The 20,366-nt window shown below is 38.0% G+C and overlaps 1 protein-coding gene across 3 annotated transcripts in view; it reads right to left on the reverse strand.

Annotated features, from left to right (window-relative positions):
* The window catches only part of NAV2 (neuron navigator 2), a 354,826-nt gene that overhangs the window by 34,621 nt on the left and 299,839 nt on the right, over positions 1–20,366 (reverse strand). For all 3 annotated transcript variants that reach the window (XM_074955205.1, XM_074955203.1, XM_074955204.1), the window contains 8 exons: positions 17,543–18,010; positions 16,742–16,807; positions 15,148–15,192; positions 11,765–11,925; positions 7,594–7,782; positions 5,291–5,343; positions 3,699–3,722; positions 3,501–3,575 (listed from right to left, as the gene is read on the reverse strand). In XM_074955205.1, coding sequence (XP_074811306.1) covers positions 3,501–3,575; positions 3,699–3,722; positions 5,291–5,343; positions 7,594–7,782; positions 11,765–11,925; positions 15,148–15,192; positions 16,742–16,807; positions 17,543–18,010 — 1,081 coding nt within the window. The remainder of the gene's footprint in view (positions 1–3,500; positions 3,576–3,698; positions 3,723–5,290; positions 5,344–7,593; positions 7,783–11,764; positions 11,926–15,147; positions 15,193–16,741; positions 16,808–17,542; positions 18,011–20,366) is intronic.

The raw sequence follows: 20,366 nt of genomic DNA on the forward strand, positions 1-20,366 counted from the left end.
CTTGCCATACCCTACTTCTATACTATGTGTTATTTTTTGAGTTTCTGATTCAAACTTCCCTGTACTTAGGTGGTGTTCAGATCTAATTTTTTTTTATTGGGGTCATTATAATGACAGGGGCCAGAGTAATGAAGTTTGGAATTTTAGACCTGTATCTGAATGGCCCCAAAGTTCTGATTTGAGCCTTCCTCTGATTCTTTTCATTAAAAAAACAAAACACCAGTGAGCAGCAGCAACAGAATATACCATCTATAACACACTAAATATTCTCACAATCTGCAAAAAAAAAATAATCACATTTACTACACAGTCTCCATCCAGAAGAGAGAGACTGGAATAGTAAGAATTAACTGGATGAGACAGGAGAATCATTCTCCCAGTGCCATGCCAGAATAAGCAGGGTGTGAATTTAAAGTGGATTAACAATTCCCAATATATTCCATCTGTGGATGTTCTTACTCTGGAATAAGAGTGCTTTATTACAAATTATCTTAATTTACTTAGATTAAGCTAATTTGGAATAAGGCACTCTTATTCCAGAATAAGTGTGTTCACGCAAAAAGTTAATCCTGAATATATCCCTGTGTAGACAAACCCTTAATATACATAATATTGAATACATACTTGCCCACCCTTTGCCACGACAATTGATGATAATCAAAACAAACTAATGATATTTTATTGTCAGATCAAAAATAATTATATACACTGAGCAAGTACAAATTGTATATATATATATTTTAAATCTGTCCACTAGAGAAAAGGTCATTCTCTCCTCTATGTATATACAGAATTGTAAAACCTTTCATGTAGCCATTCCAGACTTGTTCTTCATCAACACATAGCCGACTTATCCCAAATAACTGTTCTCACACTCACAATGAAAACAAACATGAATAGTACAATAACATGAGGATATATGTGGCTGTCACTCCCCTCAGACCCTAAGAAAATAAACAGGGCTGAGACTGTGAGAAAAAAGGCTGAAAATAAAACAAGTTAAATACCCACTACATGTGTTGGAAAACTAAAATGTTTATTTTAAAAACACTGGACTGAATAATTTCTTTTGGGGTTGGGGGGTGGGGGGATGCTGTGTTCAGTAACAATGAGGAATATCATTTAAAATCTTTGAGAAAGTGAAAAAAATATGGTGAATGGGACTGCATGGGTCAAGGGATAAGTAAAGGGATACAGAGCCTTTCAATTTTCAGTTGCCCTTTTGAAACCATTTAAAGTGACCACAAGTTGTTACTATCTAGTAATTGTTCAGTGAATAAGGTTGCCAACCCTCCAGGATTGTCCTGGAGTCTCCAGGAATTAAATGTTAATCTTTAATTAAAGATTATGTCATGTGATGAAACCTCCAGGAATATGTCCAACCGAAACTGGCAACCCTATCAGTGGGCTATAGGAAATACGTTGGTGGGTCTTGGTTTACTTTTTAGTGAAAGCAAGCCCTTTCCACAAAATTATCACCGCAACAAACACCCATAATGGTAGTCTCAGCCAAGTGGCCATAGGAAATAAAGTACCCTGTTGCAGAAAGAGGTGGTCCAACCCAGGTTCAGGCTGGGGCACGCTGGCAGGACAGTCTGGAGAAGGTTGTTCTGCCAGTGACCCAGATGCACCTGTTTTGTGGATATACAAGGGACTTCAGTGCTCAGGGCTGTCAGGGCCTTAGCACATTACAGCAGTGCTAAATTCACCCTGGAGAAAATGAAATGGAAAAAAGAAATGTTGCTAATTTTATAAAAAGCAAATGGAGTGTCAACATGGAGGACAATCTGTTCAGACAATGGTACCCTTAGTACCAGGAAGAAATATTTTGAGGCTAGAAGTTTCTGGAAAGAGCAGTTCCTCCTCCTTGAAGGAGGAATAGCGGCAGGGATGCTGAATGGCTTCTTAATATAGACAAAGAAGGGAAGTAATTGCTGCCCTGGAGAGAACGTTTCATCTCTACAGTCTGAAGAGGTTACTCTTCCAAATCAGTAGGCAGAGCAACCCCTAGAGTGAAAAATTTAGCCTAACTTACATGAACAGTTGTGTAATTTGTTGTAAGGAGCAGAAGCTGGAGTAATTCAAGAATAGTCTGTCAGCAAAAAAACAAACTTAAGAAAACTCTGCAAAAGAATTGGCCTACATTTAAGAAAGCAAAGCCCACTTTTCTGTAGACATTGCACATTAAGATGAGTTAAAAAAGATATTAGATACAAATGAGGTGGTTCGAATGAAATCATTTAATCTAGTCAGGTATTTGCATCTGCAGGGCAAAAGTTAACAACTTTCATTTTTGGGTTTGTTTTGTTTTTTGCTCCTGGAATGTGGCAAAGTACTAAATGTAGCCTTAATTTTCTTTCCTTAACCTATATGTTAACCATTCAGCTGCCTTCCCGTTTCTATTTTTCAAGTTGTTTGAAGAAGTATGATGCCTGCAGCCAGAAGATTAGATTAAATCATGTATGGCCAACACACTGACATACATTAGCTCTAGTTCTGATTTCTACTTTGTGAAGGATAGTATCACTTAGGCCAAACTCATTCTTCATGTTGGTATATTTGCTATTACCACCCATTCAAGAGGGAATGGCCGCGATTTCCTCTTTGGTCACTGTAAATTCTCACATCTACCCAGCCCCATAATCCTGGAATACAAATATGAAATGGTTTTTAAATGGTCCCTAGTCATTTTTGTCTTATTTGCATTGGAATCACTTATTTGTCCAGTGAGCTTCAGGGATTTTTTTAACCAGGATTTCAGCCACCTGTGATTACACAGTGTTGACTCAATGGGGATTAAAACCCCAATGTATCCTTGGTTTTCAGTCCTTTGTTCCAAACAGCGTGCAAAGATAGTTATTTCATGGCAGTGAATATTCCTCAAAGCAAACAAGTGAAAACACAGCATACTCTGATTTGAATCAGATGCATTATGCTTCTTAGACCCTGCCATAAACTGGCTCTCAGGGCACCTTTTGTGTGTCAGTTTTGCCTACTCTTGCCATCAACCCACACTGTTGCATGGTTTGTATGCTATGGGAAAACATAATGCATTTAAATCAGGTTTCCCATTTCTCATTGGCACCCACTGTTATTCTCATGTCTCGTATGACCCCTTTGACACATGTATGTGAATGTAAGACCCACTTTTATGAAGAGGACTGGGTCTTCAAAGAATCTCTTTCAGCATTAACGAAACCTATGTACCTGCATGTTGTACATATACAAAAGGAACAGCCAAATCAGTATAACTGTATTTAATGTTTTTTTTTTAAAAAATGATCAATTGAACACTAGGATAGAAGGCTTTTTCTTTTCAGAATGACACAAAATGCATATATTTATTTTAACACAAATGTGTGACCTGAATTGCTTATTACAGACTAGTGATCTTTTTGCTAATTAAAAAAGCTGGGATGGTGATTTGTGCACTATATAATTTAAGGTTTGTGCACTACATAATTTATCTATCAGCCTCCATTTTTCTGAATTGTACTCACATTGGCAGTCAACTGAGTTGTTAGAGCTGACACCTTCTCCTGGGATGCATCCAACTCCCTTCGTAGCTTGCGAATCTAAATATTGTATTTAAAAGATTAGTTTATTGTACTGTAATCTACAGAATTAGAGGAGTAAAACACTCATGCAAAGTGTCTAGATTGAAAGTTTATGTTTACAAAACCCGTATTGCTCCTTACCTCTGACTGACATTTTTCTTCAGGCTACAACAAAAAAATCAGGAAAAAACACATATGAGGAACTTACAATAGTTCATTACTAGCATATGCCAATTTTTTTACAAGTAAAATTCAAAATAGGAGTTCTTATTTATTACTTATTGATTCAGCATACATAGGTGTTTGCAGGCAACTTTATTCACATTAATAATTCCACTGAGTACCACCATTAAAAACTTTGACATTATATCAATCTAAATCCATTATCTTAGTTCTGTATTTCTGAACATGTTTGGCTCTGTTTAGATGGAAATTAAATTTACTAGCAGTAATTCTGATACTCCAAAACTTTTAATATCCTAATTCCCCCCAAAGCCTATTCTATTCAGTGGTTAGAATAATACACTTTAAATAATCTTACATTTATATGCACCATTCATTGTGACCATAATTACTTTTGGAGGAGAAGGTGGAGGGCTTATTCACACAGTGAGCACTTACTTATGTAGTGGTATTGTTTTCAATGGGATTAATTATATGAATAAATGTTCATCAATTTGAGTAGGGGCTCTACAATCTAGTCATTTGTGAATTTTAATTTCATGTAATTGGATTACAGTCTAAGGTGATGTAGCTGTAGTTCCCCCCTTTTTTTTTTTTTTAAACCAAAGGTAAAAGGTTCTCTGTTTTAGGGCCCTACAACTCTTTAATGCAGCTAGTATCACTAACTTGAAAGGAACTACTTGCTTGAATAAAAACTGCAGGACCATGCCCTTAAAGATAACGTTATTAAGTATAGGTTTGTTTCAAATATGGATGCCTGGTAGTTGTGTGGTTGTATCATACTTTCATACCAATTTGTAAGGTGATCCTCTAATACAATGACCGGATTCCACTGTTGTCCATTGTTTTTAAAAGACCGGAGTGTCAGTTCAGATATATTTTCCTTTAATGTTACATATTCTGAAGCAAGATGCTTTTGTGAAAGTATTAGAAGAAAATAATATAATACACTTTTTAAAAAACACTATAATTATATTATTTGTCCCACAATATCATTAAATCTTCTTTCAATGTCAGATTATTAAGAGACTATGCAATTAAGATTTTTAATACAAAAATTCTTGGCAAAATGAGAAGTAATGGCTCCTTTGCGATCATTAAATCCATTGCATTAAGACCTACTTAGAGAATTCTTAATTAGCAGATCACTAAATTATCAGACTGAAATGGCTTTATCTATTGAATCAATGTGGGTGGTGTTGGCAAAAAAGACCAGGACTATCCCTTACGTCCTTTCTATCAAGGCTTCCTTAGAATGGTTGTGGATTGCTGATTTAAGAGACTAACTCCTGCTTCTGGGCCATTAGGGTCTATCAGGCTAACATGAATATTGTGATAAACATCCATTAACACCTTTTTGGGAACATAAAAATAAATACCTTATGTTTACATGCAAAGAGCCATCCTCTTTACACGGAAAAAGCAATTAGCGCACTTGGTCCAATCAATTAATTTGTTTTACTAAAAAAAGTTATACAACTGCAAAATAATACTTAATATTACATTTCTCAGCAGGCTCCTGCTGAATGTTTACATTTCACGACACTCACCGTTGAATAAATAGATGATGTACTGGACACCAAGGAGAGAGAGGATCCATGCACTAAAGGAAAGATAAAATAAACAAATTGCATATCTGTTTGCAATACAGTAAGCACATAGTGGAATCATATACAGAGCATTCACTGCAGATTTTACACCTACTGAGAGCATATTTTCATAAGAATGCAAACAAAATTGCATCATCCATCATAAACTTTTTATTGTAAGACAAATCTTTGCAGATGTAAAGTTTGCAGATGTAAGTTGAAATTGCTACACAAAGGAAAGAGTTATATAAAATGTCTTCACACAGGAAAAAATCATTTGGCTCCTATAACTCAAATCATTTTTCATATAAAACGACAACATCCAATCCATTAGGCGTTCTGAGTGAGTGACTTGAAGCCAGTGGGAGATTATCACCTGTATCTGAGGAGAGAATTTGACCCCAGGATGGCCCTACTAAAAAAAGAATTCCATTTCAAATAGGCAGCAGCTATTCAGCACCTATGGAGATAACACATTTTAACATGTTGACTGAGAACATATGTGCACTGGCTGTATTTCAATCTTCAGACTAAAGACCTCACAGAAAGCACAATCAGGCCCTTTGGAACCCACTCATTGCTTCTTCCTGACGCATAATTTGCACTGAAGCTGATGTATTTTTTGCCTGAGGAAGAATTTAGTAAGGAATGTTGAATGGGAATATCATTAGGACCTTAATTCTCCTTCTACATGTCCCATTCAGGTTAACAGACATAGTCCATACTGAGAGACCCAAAGATTGGGACAAAAAGTAATAATAGAAACAAAATACAAGATTAGTGGCCAAATGCAGCTTGGTTACATGATTGTACTGCGGAGTAATTAACCAGTATCATTGGAGTAGAATCTGATCCTAAGTAAAACCTACCAACCTACTGGTCTTTATCAACCCTTAAGAGTGAAATCCTGACCCCACTAAAAAAAAACCTCTCATTGTCTTCCATGGAGCCAGAATTTCACCATTAGGGATTGTGTGTGTCACCTCAGTGACCTAATGATGTTGTACTCTCCCACAGCAAAGCCTGTAGGCAGAAAGGGCAACCAGCCCAGGAAATAATTTATTTTGTAAAGGTTTTCAGAGGCTGTTTCCTTCAAGAGGGAAGGGCTTTGGGGATGCAGGGATGGTAGTGGGCAGATACCAAAGGACCTTTGCATGAACATAAACTCCATGCTACCATATCCCCACAGTAGCAACATAATGTAACCTGAAAAATGAAATTTAACCATAGAAAATGCCTAGAATTTAATTGTAACCTCTTAAAAGATTAACATGCTTGCATTTCAAGAAATTGCAATACTAATAGTAAGTTTTTCTCTTCCAACCTGTATATTAAGTTCCACCACTTTTGGTCTAATATGAATCTTGTTATGGCAAAATATTTTGCATAGTTCAATCTGCATGCATTCAATTTTTTCTTATACTCCTAAAAATTTTACACTTCTAATTACATACTTGTCATAAATCTTCTGTATCATAGTTCTGAATGTTAATATGAAATAAAGTAAACACATAACTAGTTGACACTGAAAGGTAGGTTTGTGGAAAGGGGAGAAAAAAGAAAATCATATTAGCCTATCTTTGATTTAACTGTTTAAACTGAAACTCAAAATGCACCCAGAAGAAAAAACCATGTTTGAAATTCTTCCATTAAAATAGACTATTCTTTTGCCCCCACCAATCCCTCTAGTTAAATTTCAATCTTACACACGAGCTGGACAATATACCCATGTCTACAGAAATCAGCAAAGTTCTTAGTATCTGCTTAAGCAACAAGGAGTCTGGTGGCACCTTAAAGACTAATAGATTTATTTGGGCATAAGCTTTCGTGGGTAAAACAGCACTTATGTTTTACCCACGAAAGCTTATGCCCAAATAAATCTGTTAGTCTTTAAGGTGCCACCAGACTCCTTGTTGTTTTTGTGGACAGAGACTAACACGGCTACCCCCTGATACTTAGTAACTGCTTGTCTTTCTCTTCTTCTTACATTTTATGAGCCTGATCCAAAACTCAGTGAAATCAATGAGAGTCTTTCCATTAATGGTAATGGGCTTTGGATACTGCCTTACATTCTTTTTCTCCTTCATTTTCAAAACTGGTACAACAAAATAACTTGACACTTAACAACATTCAATTTTAAATAATTTAATTGGTAGGATTATGGGCCTGATCCTATTCCTGTTTAAGTCAATGAAGCTTTTTCCATTGATTTCAGTGTAAATGGTTTCCAGTCCATTAGCAGTGCCTTCACAAGCTTGATTTACCTTCTTCAAAGCCATCACGGAATGACCCAGAGCGGCTCATAGTTCTACTCTTCTCATCTAGTGACATTGAGCTATTCCGGAAGCGTGTGTCACTGTAAGGATCATAAGGACCATCTGCATTGGAAAGGCTGTGCGTCCGTAGCATGGTTGGATTTGACAAGCTCATCTGGACCGCAGTAGTAGGGCTTGCTAAAAAGTAAGGAATATATAGTAGAACAGGAAATTCACATATCTATTTCTTGCGCAGCTACCGAAAAAAGACTGTTTTCTTATAATCAGATATGCAGGCAGAAATTTATATCTTCTTGGCTTAATTTCCTTCCTACAATGCAGTGGATTCATACAAGAGCTATATAAACTAAGTTAAAAATAAAAAGGTCAGCTTCGGCACAGGCCTTTGAGTCTTTATGTTTACACTGGAAGTTCAGTCAAGTCAATATCACCACATAGGTAGGAACTAATTAATTCTAAATTCATTTGGAATAGTTCTCTCTCCAACTGGAGTAAAGAGCCCAAACTAATTTAAATGATCTTTTGCAGCGGTTCTCAAACTGGGGGTTGGGACGCCAAAGGGGGCCCCCTTTGAATTGGGTCACCAGGGCTGGCTTAGACTTGCTGGGGCCCAGGGCTGAATCCTGAGCTCCACTGCCCAGGGTTGAAGCCAAAGCCCTAGGGCGTCAGCCCTGGGTGGCAGGAATCAAGTTGCAGGTCCCCTGCCGAGGGCTGACGCAGTAGGGCTTGGGCTTCAGTCCCCCCTCCTGGGGTCGTGAAGTAAGTTTTGTTGTCAGAAGGGGGTGGCGATGCAATGAAGTTGAGAACCCCTGATCTTTTTCATAAACAGCATACTCTGTGAAGTATTTGCTTCAAAGCTCTCAGAAAGACTGACATTCTCATGTGAATATAAGAGTAGCTACAAATTCAAAGAACTTTAGTTTCATAATAGTACTGCACTTTTCAACTGGTGTTTTCCAGAAAGGGATCTCAGTAAGTTACAACTGAGTGACATACATACTTGCATGCATACAGAACACATAGATCAAGGGTTTTATATAAATATTACCCCTGCCTCAAATACCCTGTGAGGACCAATGTTGTTTAGAACATGTAAGTTCTACATCCAGGACCACCTTTTTTCTGGATTTTGTGTGTTTTTTATTATTATTCAGTCATTTTGCAGAGGAAAAAAAAAACCCGATAACATTCGCCAAACTTGCCACTCAGCAGTCTGATGTTCCATTAGGTTTGTTACTATTCACCTGTTCCTCTGACTGAGAAACAGTTGGTTAGGAGTCAAGTTGAAGATTGGACTGCTGAGTCCTAGCTCTCCCTGGTCTCTTGATTTCATATCTGGTATTATGTTCTCTTGGTATCTTGGGCTCATTTATCATCGGAGATATGGTTCATATTTCTCTTACAAAAGGTCAGTTTCTTTTTTCTTTGAAAAAAAGCTATAATTACACCTGTGTCCAAAAGGGTTTGGCCCTGCATGTCAGCACTTGCTACTGAAGTCAGTGGAAGTTTACTTCCCTTGCAGGGCATCTCTTGAGCCCAAAATGTCCTGAAGGATAAAGCCCAAATCAATCACCTTCCTCTTCTATTGAGGATAAAGTTAACTATCATTTACCTGGCTGAATTGCTGAAAAGCATCTCATAAACCATCATTGGGCTTGATTTGAAAGCAATACTTTGCAGCTTTTATGGCTAGCACACTAAACTAGCTGTATTCATTTTCCTCAAAGCAGTTCCTGGAACCTTGAAGAAATAATTGATTTACAACATCTTAATGAACTTCATTTCTGGTAGCTGCATTACTTATGAAATATGGTCATATAGTTCATCTTCATGTAAATTCCAAAGTAGCTAGAAGCCCCAACATTTTTACTTTGTGAGCCTGCAAAGGCTGTCATACGGTTTTGCTTGACTCGTGATATAATTCCATGCTCCTGATGCAGGTTGTTTGCTGCGAACACTTTAGGAAGTTACCCCCCCTCTCTGTTTATCTTGAATTTTGTTTTAGATGTTGATTTGACAAAAACTATTTTGGACTGGTTTATAGCTTGTTTCTTTCAGTGCATTCAAATTGTTGCTAGGACGGTTTTGCTTGAGCTCAAAATTGCACTGGAAATAAGTGACCAAGCAAATTTCTACAAATCACATAGTACACAAACTGTTCCATAAATACTAGGATGCAGATAGCTCACAGGTATAGGTTTAACTTTGGGGTTTTTTTGTGTTTTTTTTTCCCATATTTTGCTTTATCTTTCTAGCATACAGATTTTTAAAAATTAACACAAAAACTAAAAACTTAACTACGGATTATCGGAGATACAACCTTTGTTTAGAGTACATTAAGTATATATATGTCACCTCATAGGATTTAGGTTTTCCACATCAAAATAAACCGCAAAGGTAACTAAGAAATATTTTAAACTGGTGCACCAGACATCAGATGTGTTTGTGATAACAGGATTTTTACAGACAACTGCCCACACACCACACTGAAAGCTTAACTCGTACAATAAATGGATACTTACACAGAAAAATAAACTGTTTTAAATAGTGTCAGGTAACAGTTCCAGCAACAGTCCATGCCTATAAAAACCAGTAACTGAGCAACCCTGACAATAAAAACTCTCATATATTGTATATATATCTTTAAAGACAATAAAATGTTATACATAATAATATATTTGTTTCTTATATAAAATATTTTGAAACCCCTCTGATTCAGATGTTCCAACTTGAGTGCCTAAGTACTGATTTATGTATCTAAACTGGGCCCTAAATGAACAGGGAATTACTGTGCAGTCGCTTTTAAGTTGAAAGCAAGTCTATTACTGGATAGAATTTCAAGACTATGAGAACTTTAAAATTACTTTGTTTCATATGCTAGTACATTTAATTAAAGCTAGCAGAATTATATAGCTTCTTCTAAGCAACTTTAACATTTCTTCCATTTAAAAATGTGTTTATTTTAATCCAAGTTACCAAATGAAGGGATGGTAAACTTTCCAACTTAAAATTCCACTGGCTTGTCTGTGATTGTGTTGGATAAAGCTTTGTCTGGTTTCATAATAAGCTGACTGAAAGTCTATACAATGATAAAAGATACTCAAATGCTTAGATGATCACATTTTTTAATATGCCTGGAGTTCAAAGATGAAGTAGATCTAAGCATGTAGGGAAGTTTAGGTGAATAGCTTATGTAGGGCATTTGATTATACGCACAGCACCATTTTGAATAGGGTCAATTCAGATGTACCACTTTTGATCACACCACAGAACAGTGCTGACTGGTCAGCACCCAAAGGCCTATCTTATCACTGTCAAGATAAATATTTCCTGAATTGAAGCTAGATGGTAGCATGCTGTACCCAGAGCTAGGTAGGGCATTTGGGCCTGTGAGAAGAAAGGTACATTGTTAAATTCACTACTTTCAAAATAGACAACATGTGTAACGGGGGCACTCACCTCTTAAGCACTTCCTGCTCCTGCTTCAGTGGCTCAGCCCTTCAGCTGGCTCACAGTCAAAACGAAACCCTTCCAGGTGAGCAAAAAGTCCAACAAAACCTGTATATCTGCCCTGTCCGGTTCTGGGCAGCACCAGCTCTGGGCCCTTTAAATTCAGTCTTTCACCTGGGGTTCCCAATGAGCCTTGTCACCTTCTCAGGGTTTACACAACTTTAGTGGTGGCCAGTGGAGGAACCCAGGCTGGCCCACTATTCCGGGTTCCAACCCAGGAACCCTATAAACAACAGCCATGTACCTCTTACTGCAATACTCTGCTATTTCCCTGTGCCTCTTCCCACCTAGCTCCTTATCTTCACCCATACCTCAGGGTTAAAGTTCTCAGGTCCTGTCTTTCCCAGTTTAAGCAAATACAGCCAGAACCACACACTGGTTTCCCTCAAGCTGCTTTGGCCAGAGAGGAGCACCCTTTCATGCCCCTCTGGTCCCAGCCAGGAACTGATCGGCTAAGGCCCTGCAGCTCCTTTTATCTGAGTCTGCTGGGCTCTGACCGGCTGCTTCCATGAGGCCTCTCTAGGCAGCTTCACTGCTCCTTTCTTGAGGTGGGATGAAGTAGGACTGAGGGGCCTTCTGCAGGGAGCTGCAAAGGCCAGGTACACCCTATCACATTATGTTACACTGATCATAACACTTAATTACTCACCAAGCTGGGAGAAATTAAATCTAGTTCCAGAGGGTGATGTTATACTGGAGCCAGATGAAAATGGAGAATTGACAGCAGTGTCCTGAAGGCCTCCTGCCGAATGTGAACGTAGCCATTCTTTTGCATCCTCTTGACTACGAAGTTGGGATGAAGGGGTGTACCTGCAAAACCAGAAATTATTTCAAAACTTATCTTAAGATGTACTTGAAAGAAATATTATTTGGGAAAAAAAATCTTCAGATAAAATTTAAGGACTAAGTGATATAAAAGGTATATAATTCTGAATTAAGGCTCTTATCCCAACCCCAACTCATTCCACTGGAGTTCAAAAAGTGCATCTTTTTACTATGGATTCTGCAATGGGTAAGTACAAGGGAAGGAGCCTTAAGAGCTGATTTGGCAAACACATGTATGCTTACAGTCAAGCACATAAGTCAGTGTTTGCAAAATCAGTGACTTTACTTTGGAATTTCTTTGCTTGTTTTAGTTTATACCACAATTTTATCACTATTTCAACAGCTCAGTTCATCTTTGAAGTCCCTTGGCATGGCTCTTTGGCATACTATAATCAGATTCAGATCAATGAAGCCGCTAAAAGGTAGACCTTTAAACAATGTGTATTGCAATGATTCATATTAGGGAGACATTAATACATAGGCCCCTGGAAATATATCACATTTGTTCAGAATTCGTAGTATTACATCATTATGAAGTAGACTGTGTTTACCCTTCTCTTCAGGCCAAGGACTGGGTTTAATCCTGGCTACACTGAAGTCAATAACAAAACTCTCAATGATATTAATCGGGCCAGGGTTTCTCCCCTGGTCTTATACCTATGTTAGAAGTAACTAGTCCATGTAAGTGCTATACAACTAATAATAATAATAATAATGAGAGATGTGAAATGATACAGATGTCACTTTGAAATACCGTATGAGAAGTATTTGCTTATTGTGACAAAGTTCCTCCTCTACCTTGGTGGGTTCTGTGCTTTTTGGAGGATTTGCTCACCTCAGAGTTTCATGGCAGCCCTCAGTTTGGCTGCTTCTGCTAGAGACGCAAACCTGCCGTTCAGTTAGCTAACCTCATCACTGGCCAGCGTGGGGAAAATGGAGAACAATCTCCACAGTCTCTGTTGTCCCACATAGTGGGTCGGGAACAGGCCAGATCCCTTTCCAAATTAGACCTTCCCTTCTGGTGTTGCTCACAGACCAGGTCAACTCCTCCTGTGTCTGATCAGGAGTTGGGGAAGATGGGGGGAACCCGGGCCCGCCCTCTACACCGGGTTCCAGCCCAGGGCCCTGTGGATAGCAGCTGTCTACGTCTCCTGTAACGACTGCGTAACAGCTACAGCTACAACTCCCTGGGCTACTTCCCCATGGCCTCCCCCCAGCACCTTCTTTATCCTCACCGCAGGATCGTCCTCCTGAAGCCTGATCATGCTTGTACTCCTCAGTCCTCCAGCAGCATGCCTTCTAACACCCTGCTCCTCACACACGCTCCACTAACTGATGGGAGGTCCTTTTTTAAATCAGGTGTCCTGATTAGCCTGCCTGCCATAATTGATTCTAGTATGTTCTTAATTGGCTCCAGGTGTCTTAATTAGCTTGCCTGTCTTAATTGTTTCTAGCAGGTTCCTGATTGCTCTAGCGCAGCCCCTGCTCTGATCACTCAGGGAACAGAAAACTATTCATCCAGTGGCCAGTATATTTGCCTTCTACCAGACTCCTGTACCCCACTGCTCTGGGTCTGTCACATAATATATAGATAGAATGTCATAAAATGTGCCAAACAGGTACAGATGACAACTGACAAGATACTTTCAACTTTTTTTTAAAAGCCAAAATGGCCAAACCTACATGAGGTCTAATTGCTTGTAAATAATAGCTATATTTGTTTTTACTCAAAGAGTATAACTTTTGTCCAAAAATAGCCCTAATGTTATTGTCCCTTTTATCTTAAAAATAGCACCCAATTAAGCTCAATGGAATTTTACTTATGGGTTTCTGTATCTCTGCTAAGATATGTCATCTGGTCTTAGAAAGTAAATATTTATGGGGAATTAATCTCTTTATAAAGAGGATTGGCTTCAAATTAAAAAAAATCAGTCAAACATAACTCATATTAATTTGGAGTTCTATTTAACATCTAATTTAGGCATACAGGTGATCAGATTGCATTAAATATAGTAAAATATTGTTTGCCAGTTAAGAACAACGAACATTATAAGAACTTGGCCAAGAGAGTTTTTTAAAAGTACATTCTTTTCTTATGCCTTAGCCTCAATCCTATAGTTATAGTCACTGATTTCGGACTACTTGCATCTTTAAAGTTATGCACATGCATACATCTTTGCAGGACTGGGGCCTTTAATAGTCACTTTATTTTAACACCTATTTAAAATAAAAATAATACAAAATTAATACATACCTCTTCAGCCCTCAAATGTTTCAATCTTAAAAGATAGTGTTTATTAACTAGATGCGCATTTGACAGCCATAGACACATTTTACACAAAAATTTCATTCTATGAAATGCTTTTAGCACCCAGCTCGGTGTGATAAAGCTGACACAAAGAACAATGTGTTTATAGTGCAGAATAAATTGCAGCCGCAATTTGAAGCCATTGGTTCAGTGATCCTAAAAGCAGCATAAAGCAAGTCTAAAGTTTAAATGTTTTAAACTGGCCAGATATTTTCTGTGAAGTCTGTAACATGGACTTAAAGCATTTAATTTGTAGCCTTAAAGTTAATAATTTCACTAAAATTGCTTCCGTTTACTAAGGGAGGAAAAATGTTTCTCAGTGCTTTTTTTCTAGATTTCAATACTCCCTACATATCGATGGTGTTTCAGGAACAGACATTTACCAAATGTTTGTCAGGTTGTATTTTTTTCTATCAGGCCACAAATTGTCTCTCTAGAGATCCATTAAAAGTGTATTCTGAAGCAAACACACTTTTAAAATGCTTTTTTTCAATTTCATCCTAAGAAGTTCATTAAGATGTTGTAAATCAATTTTTTCTTAAATAAATCTTCAAGGTTCCAGGAACTGCATTGTGAAAATGGATACACCTAGTTTAGTGCACTAGCCATAAAAGCTGCAAATTATTGCTTTCAAATCAAGCCCAATGATGGTTTATGAGATGCTATTCAGCAATTCAGCCAGCAAAAGCCACAGTTCCTGCTCAAGCAGTGAAGCCACTGGATGAAGAAAAGAAACATGTTGGAAAAGGGCCTTCTTTGAGGTGTTTAAAAAGAAAGAAAGAAAGACTGCTGCCACCCCCTGCAAAAGCAGAGACCACCACGAACAGCCACAACAGAAACACAAAGCAAAGCTCCAAAACCACAACAAAAGCTGTTATACTATGTGGAAACACCAATACCTGAATCCCTTCTTAGGCAAAGTGTTCCTATCAAGATGTGGGTCGCTGTAGAAAAGTTAAAAGAAAAGAACTTCAGAGAAGAACAAAAGGGGAGGATTAAAAATCAGGACGAGGAGAAAAGTATTAACATCTACATCACATTTTCAGAGGAAAAAGTGATGCACCCTGTCTAAGTAAACATGCAACAACAAAAAAAAGCCTCCTAGGCATGTGTGGATCGTGTTATACATGCATTTGGTATCATGCTAATGAATTTCATCTGCTCACAATGGTGGCCTTGCTATTTCTCCTTTTCATAGTGAACAAAAATGGCTCTTTAAAAAATAAAAGAACATGCTTCAAATGAATGCTTAAAAATATATATTTAAGCAGGTGTGCAGCCACCTACTTGTGAATACTGATAATATCTCAAAGTCAAAAGATGCCTTCATACCATTTCCTTCTGCCTTCTTCACAGAGCAAATGCAATCAATTACTGTCACTTAGGCCATGTCTATACAAACAGCACTGCAGCGGCCCAGCGGTAGTGATACAGCTGCACCACTGCAACACGTGTGGTGATGGGAGAGGGCAAAAAAAAACCAACCTCTGCGAGCAGCAGAATCTATGTCATTGGGAGAAGCTCTCCTGCTGACATAGCGCTGTGCACACCAGCACTTATGCCGACCTAATTTACGTTGCTCAGAGGGGTGGTTTATACGTACCCCTGAGCGACATAAGTTATGTCCGCATAAGCTGTAGTGTAGACACAGCCTTAGTTGCAATGTAAATATAGTGGCTGCTTTTTCAAATGGGCACACGGTTTTCAGTGCTTCTGTATTTCAACTTAAATTCCATCTTCAGAGTGAAATCACTCTATTAGCATTTGCAAAAAGCAAATATTTAAAGTATTGTATTTTCACTTAACTGGCAAATGGACAACTGGCTTTTCATTTTATGAGGAGGGTTTGTTTTTAACTGAAATAAATACCATGTTTAAATACATTAATTTACTGTCAAGCCCTCTAGCTAATATCATTGTCAGTTCCTAGATGTAGGAGTGGCCATATCATAGCTGAGTGCAAAAGCAAGCTGGAGTCATTAACTTCATGTCCACCATCTCTCATCTTCCTGCATTCATTGTTACAAGAAAGGACACACACACAAATCTGCAAGACACCTACGAATCAAACTGGAGTAAAGGACTTACAACACTGAGTGTACTGAACAACACTTGAACTTCATGACAAAGGTGAAAAGCCTGAAACGCAGTGAAAAAAGCAGCATGCCATAGGAATGCTGAAATGCTAGTGAGAGTTCATCATGGTAGATACAAATTGCAGGATTTTAAAATTGCCTTTGTCAAAGAAACAAAAGAAACCAAACAAAAAAACCCAACAAAAACCCCACGAACTACATCTGTCAACTCTGTATGCCACCCCCAGATTTAATTAAGTCGACTCTCACTGGCATGTCTGTGTCACAATTTACATCTGAACAACAAACACAGCAGAGGTCTCAACTGAGCCCATCTCTCACAAGACACTTTGCTTTATAAATGTGGGCAACAAAACCCAGAGCCTTTGTGCATTCTACTGCCTTGAGACAGCATTACCTGTCCTGTCTCCTGGGTAAAGTATTTCTGCAGAATTTGGGACTAGCACCAGGGGAAGAGAGAGGGCTAGAAGAACAAGTCCAATGAGACAGAAAACAAGAGAAGGAATATTAGCATGAAAAATGGAGAGAAAGGGGAAGGAGTTAAAACAAAAAACTGTTAGAACATTTTTTTTAGTAGTTGTTTTCTGTTACAAAGATGCAACAAAGTTTTAGTAATAAAGTCATACAATAAGGTAAGGCTAAATTCCAAGGTTTCAGACACTGCCTTCTGCAGACAGTGCACTCTTGTTTGCTCAGAAAGAAATTTTCTGTTCTACTTCGGTTCATATACCAGACTAATCACCACAGTATCCAAGCACTTATTGTCCAGATCCTAATTGTGTGAAATATTATTAAAACAAACTCATTAATTTTAACCAGAAATACTTGGCTTCTCAAGACAAGATTAAAATGCTGGTATTGTACACCACTACTAGGTCAGCTGATACAGAAAGATAAGAAGATATGTGAAATTCAAATAGGAGGTAGCACTGAGTAATTAAAAATGTCCCACAGCAGTGGCAATTGCAAATGAAAGACTCTTCTGAACCCATCTCCACACCTAATGTAATTCAGAACTGAATTCCTTGGTTGAAATGGCTATTTTCGTATCTTGTGGTAGTATCATTCGATATTTACCTTGTAGGAATGGCAATCTGAATTGTAATCATGAAATGTCAGTTACAGTTGTCACATCACTGATTTTTAAGATATGAACATATAGTACATATTAATGGGGTCTAAATTTAAACCTACTCACCTCTCAGACAAAGTTGTCTTAACACTGTTGGTTCTGACAAAGGGAGTCAAAGAATCATCTTTAGAAGCTGCGATCAAGCCACTGGACGAGTTATGGCTCAGCCCACCTCCACTGCTGAGAGAGATATCAATGGATTCACAGCTGGTGTGAAGACTGCTGACAGACTGGTATCCAATGCCATCCTTGCTAACAGCGGAAGAGCTACTTGCGTTGGTACCCCAAGTTAAACTGTTGGAGGGAGCTGAATGGGCCGAACTGGGACTAGAGGCTAACGGAGACTGGTTCATGTCTGTGTTTTTACTGTAAAGAGGACTGCTGCCCCCACTGCTCAGTATACCACTGCCAGAAGGAGAATCAAGGTTACCCGGCTGGTTCAAGGTAGCATGAGGATTGGAGATCACCACTGAATTTTTCATATTTTCAGCTGTTGTGATTGGAACTTGTTTACTTGGTTTTCCACCAAAAAGTCTGTGAAAAAAGTTCAGAGAATGTAACAAAAACTTCATGAAATGGAATGTAAAATGACTAAGTGATACTTTATACATATATTATTTGTCCTTAGACACCTGAAAAACTATTACTGGAAAATTACATATTCAATTATATTGAGACCCCAGATGTTACATCTATAGGAAATGGTACAATGGTAACTATGATAATAGACTGAAAACCGGTGCTTCAGAAAAAGAATTTTTTGTTGCTAGCTAAATCGAAAAGAGAGAGAAAGATAGGCTCTGCTTCAAAGAAATTTCCTGCCTGTAAATTGTCTTTCTTAGATTCATATCGACAACCATGAATTGATGGGCTTCCTTTTCCCTTCCTTGCCATTAATAAAACCCAGAGAAAATTATTATGCCAATTTCAGACACATCTTAACTTTTCCTTCTATGAACCTTCAAACATAACTTTCACAGAACTAAAATATATTAGCCATTTTATCTTCTGTTTCCTGAGGGAAATGGATTTTACCTGTGATAATACTGAACTGATGACTTTAAAGCATGGAATATTAGACTGGCCTTTGTTCAGATCTATAAGTACAGATTACTCAAATCATATTTTAAAAGATAACACAGATTTCTGAGGAAAAGATTTTGACTTTTGCATTAATCACCGAGCGGCCCATACAAAAGTAAGTATCTGAAGAAATCCCCTACGAAAGTCAATGACACCTAGAAGGGAAAGTCTGATAATTTCCCCCTAAAAACACTGCCCTGTCTAAATCATGCAAATAGCCTCTATTACCTTCAGAAGAGCCATTGGAGGAAAGTTTCAAAAGCACCTAAACTATTCAAGATACCCATTTTCAAAGGGCCTTAAGCACTTTGGAACCCAAGTCTCATTGAAAGTCAATGGCACTTAGACTTCTAAGTGCCTACATCACTTTTGAAAATTGGATATATGCTCTTAAATCACTTAAGTGCTTTTGAAAATGTCACCCACTCGGAGCAGTGGTTAGGAGATTTCAAACAGCACTCTGCTAGGAACATAACAATATACCATCTTCTATTATCCCTAAACAACTTCCTTAAGGGAGTCCTAGATTTCTTCTGCTTAGGAGCAGATATGATCACTACATAGTGGTGATTTAACAGAGGAGATCCCTGCATTTATATAGCAAGCCCTGCTTCTAGAATGTACTATGAGGGTGTTTATCTCTTAATTTAGCTTAATTTGGTCTTAGTTTGCTGAGCGTACTTACAACAAGCATGCCATCAGACCAAGAAGGTGAAGAATGTCTTTGAGTAATGGAGATTTTTGAGGTCAAACTAATGCTAACTTTTCTCTGAACTTGGAGTCAATACCGCAAAAGAAACTAGATAGGGAGGGAGATAGGGATATTTTCAAAGTGCTACCGTAGAACAATGACAAATTCCTTTCTTTAAAACAGATTGTCACCAACTAGAATATAGTCAATATGTATGACTCCCAGACCCACTGGGATGATTCTGTCGTATGGATAATGTCTCCTGGCATACTGATTCCCAAACCTAATTAAATGAGGTAATTAAATAAATAAAAAAGAGTCGTGGAGCTGGACATCCAAGGAGGATGGGGTCTGAAGAATGTACCTTTTGAATGCAGAACCAGCCCAACTCAGCAAGTTGGCAGTGTCAGTCTAAAGATTAACCTTGGAAGGAGACATCCTACAGACAATGAGAATATTTTTCCTCCTCTCCGAGTTTTGACAAGAAACAGGCATAACTAAGCTGACTATTGGGTTGTGTCCTTAGGGATGCATCAAGAGAAGAGTGAACACTAAGGCTCACAAACAAGTGGCATAAAAACATGCATTGTCTTCTATGTAATATAAATTGTTTTCACATGACAGAAAGTGATAGATGAGATATGCTTGAACAATTAAGACAGTGCTAGACTTTCATAAAATAATTTAATTATGGAATTTTACCCTTCACATGAGTGTAGAAAATATATTTGCTTTCAGATTCAAGGGGGGTAGTATTTAACATACAGAAGTAGCAGTCTTTACTGCTGTCTTTTTATAGTTATAGATGCTTATTTGCATGTCAAATCAGCATGGAATATTAATTAAACACAAAGAGTGCAACAACATTCTCAATATTACACAATGACAGGGCTAGTGCCCAGCAATACACACACTAGGCAATTTCCACTACAAACGATTTAGCTCTGCCAGGGACACGTTTATTTACATAGTCTGGTGACAACTGAAACATGAAATAGCTAACCGAGAAAGTGAAGGTTTAGACTGAACCTTAACCTCCTCCACAAAAATCTCTCTAAGACACCTGACAGTCTCTATTCTTAAAAGTCGCATGTAGTTCAAACGTTATACCAACGA

This window comes from Natator depressus, chromosome 6 (assembly GCF_965152275.1).
Source record: "Natator depressus isolate rNatDep1 chromosome 6, rNatDep2.hap1, whole genome shotgun sequence".
In the NCBI taxonomy this organism is placed as follows: Eukaryota; Metazoa; Chordata; order Testudines; family Cheloniidae; genus Natator; species Natator depressus.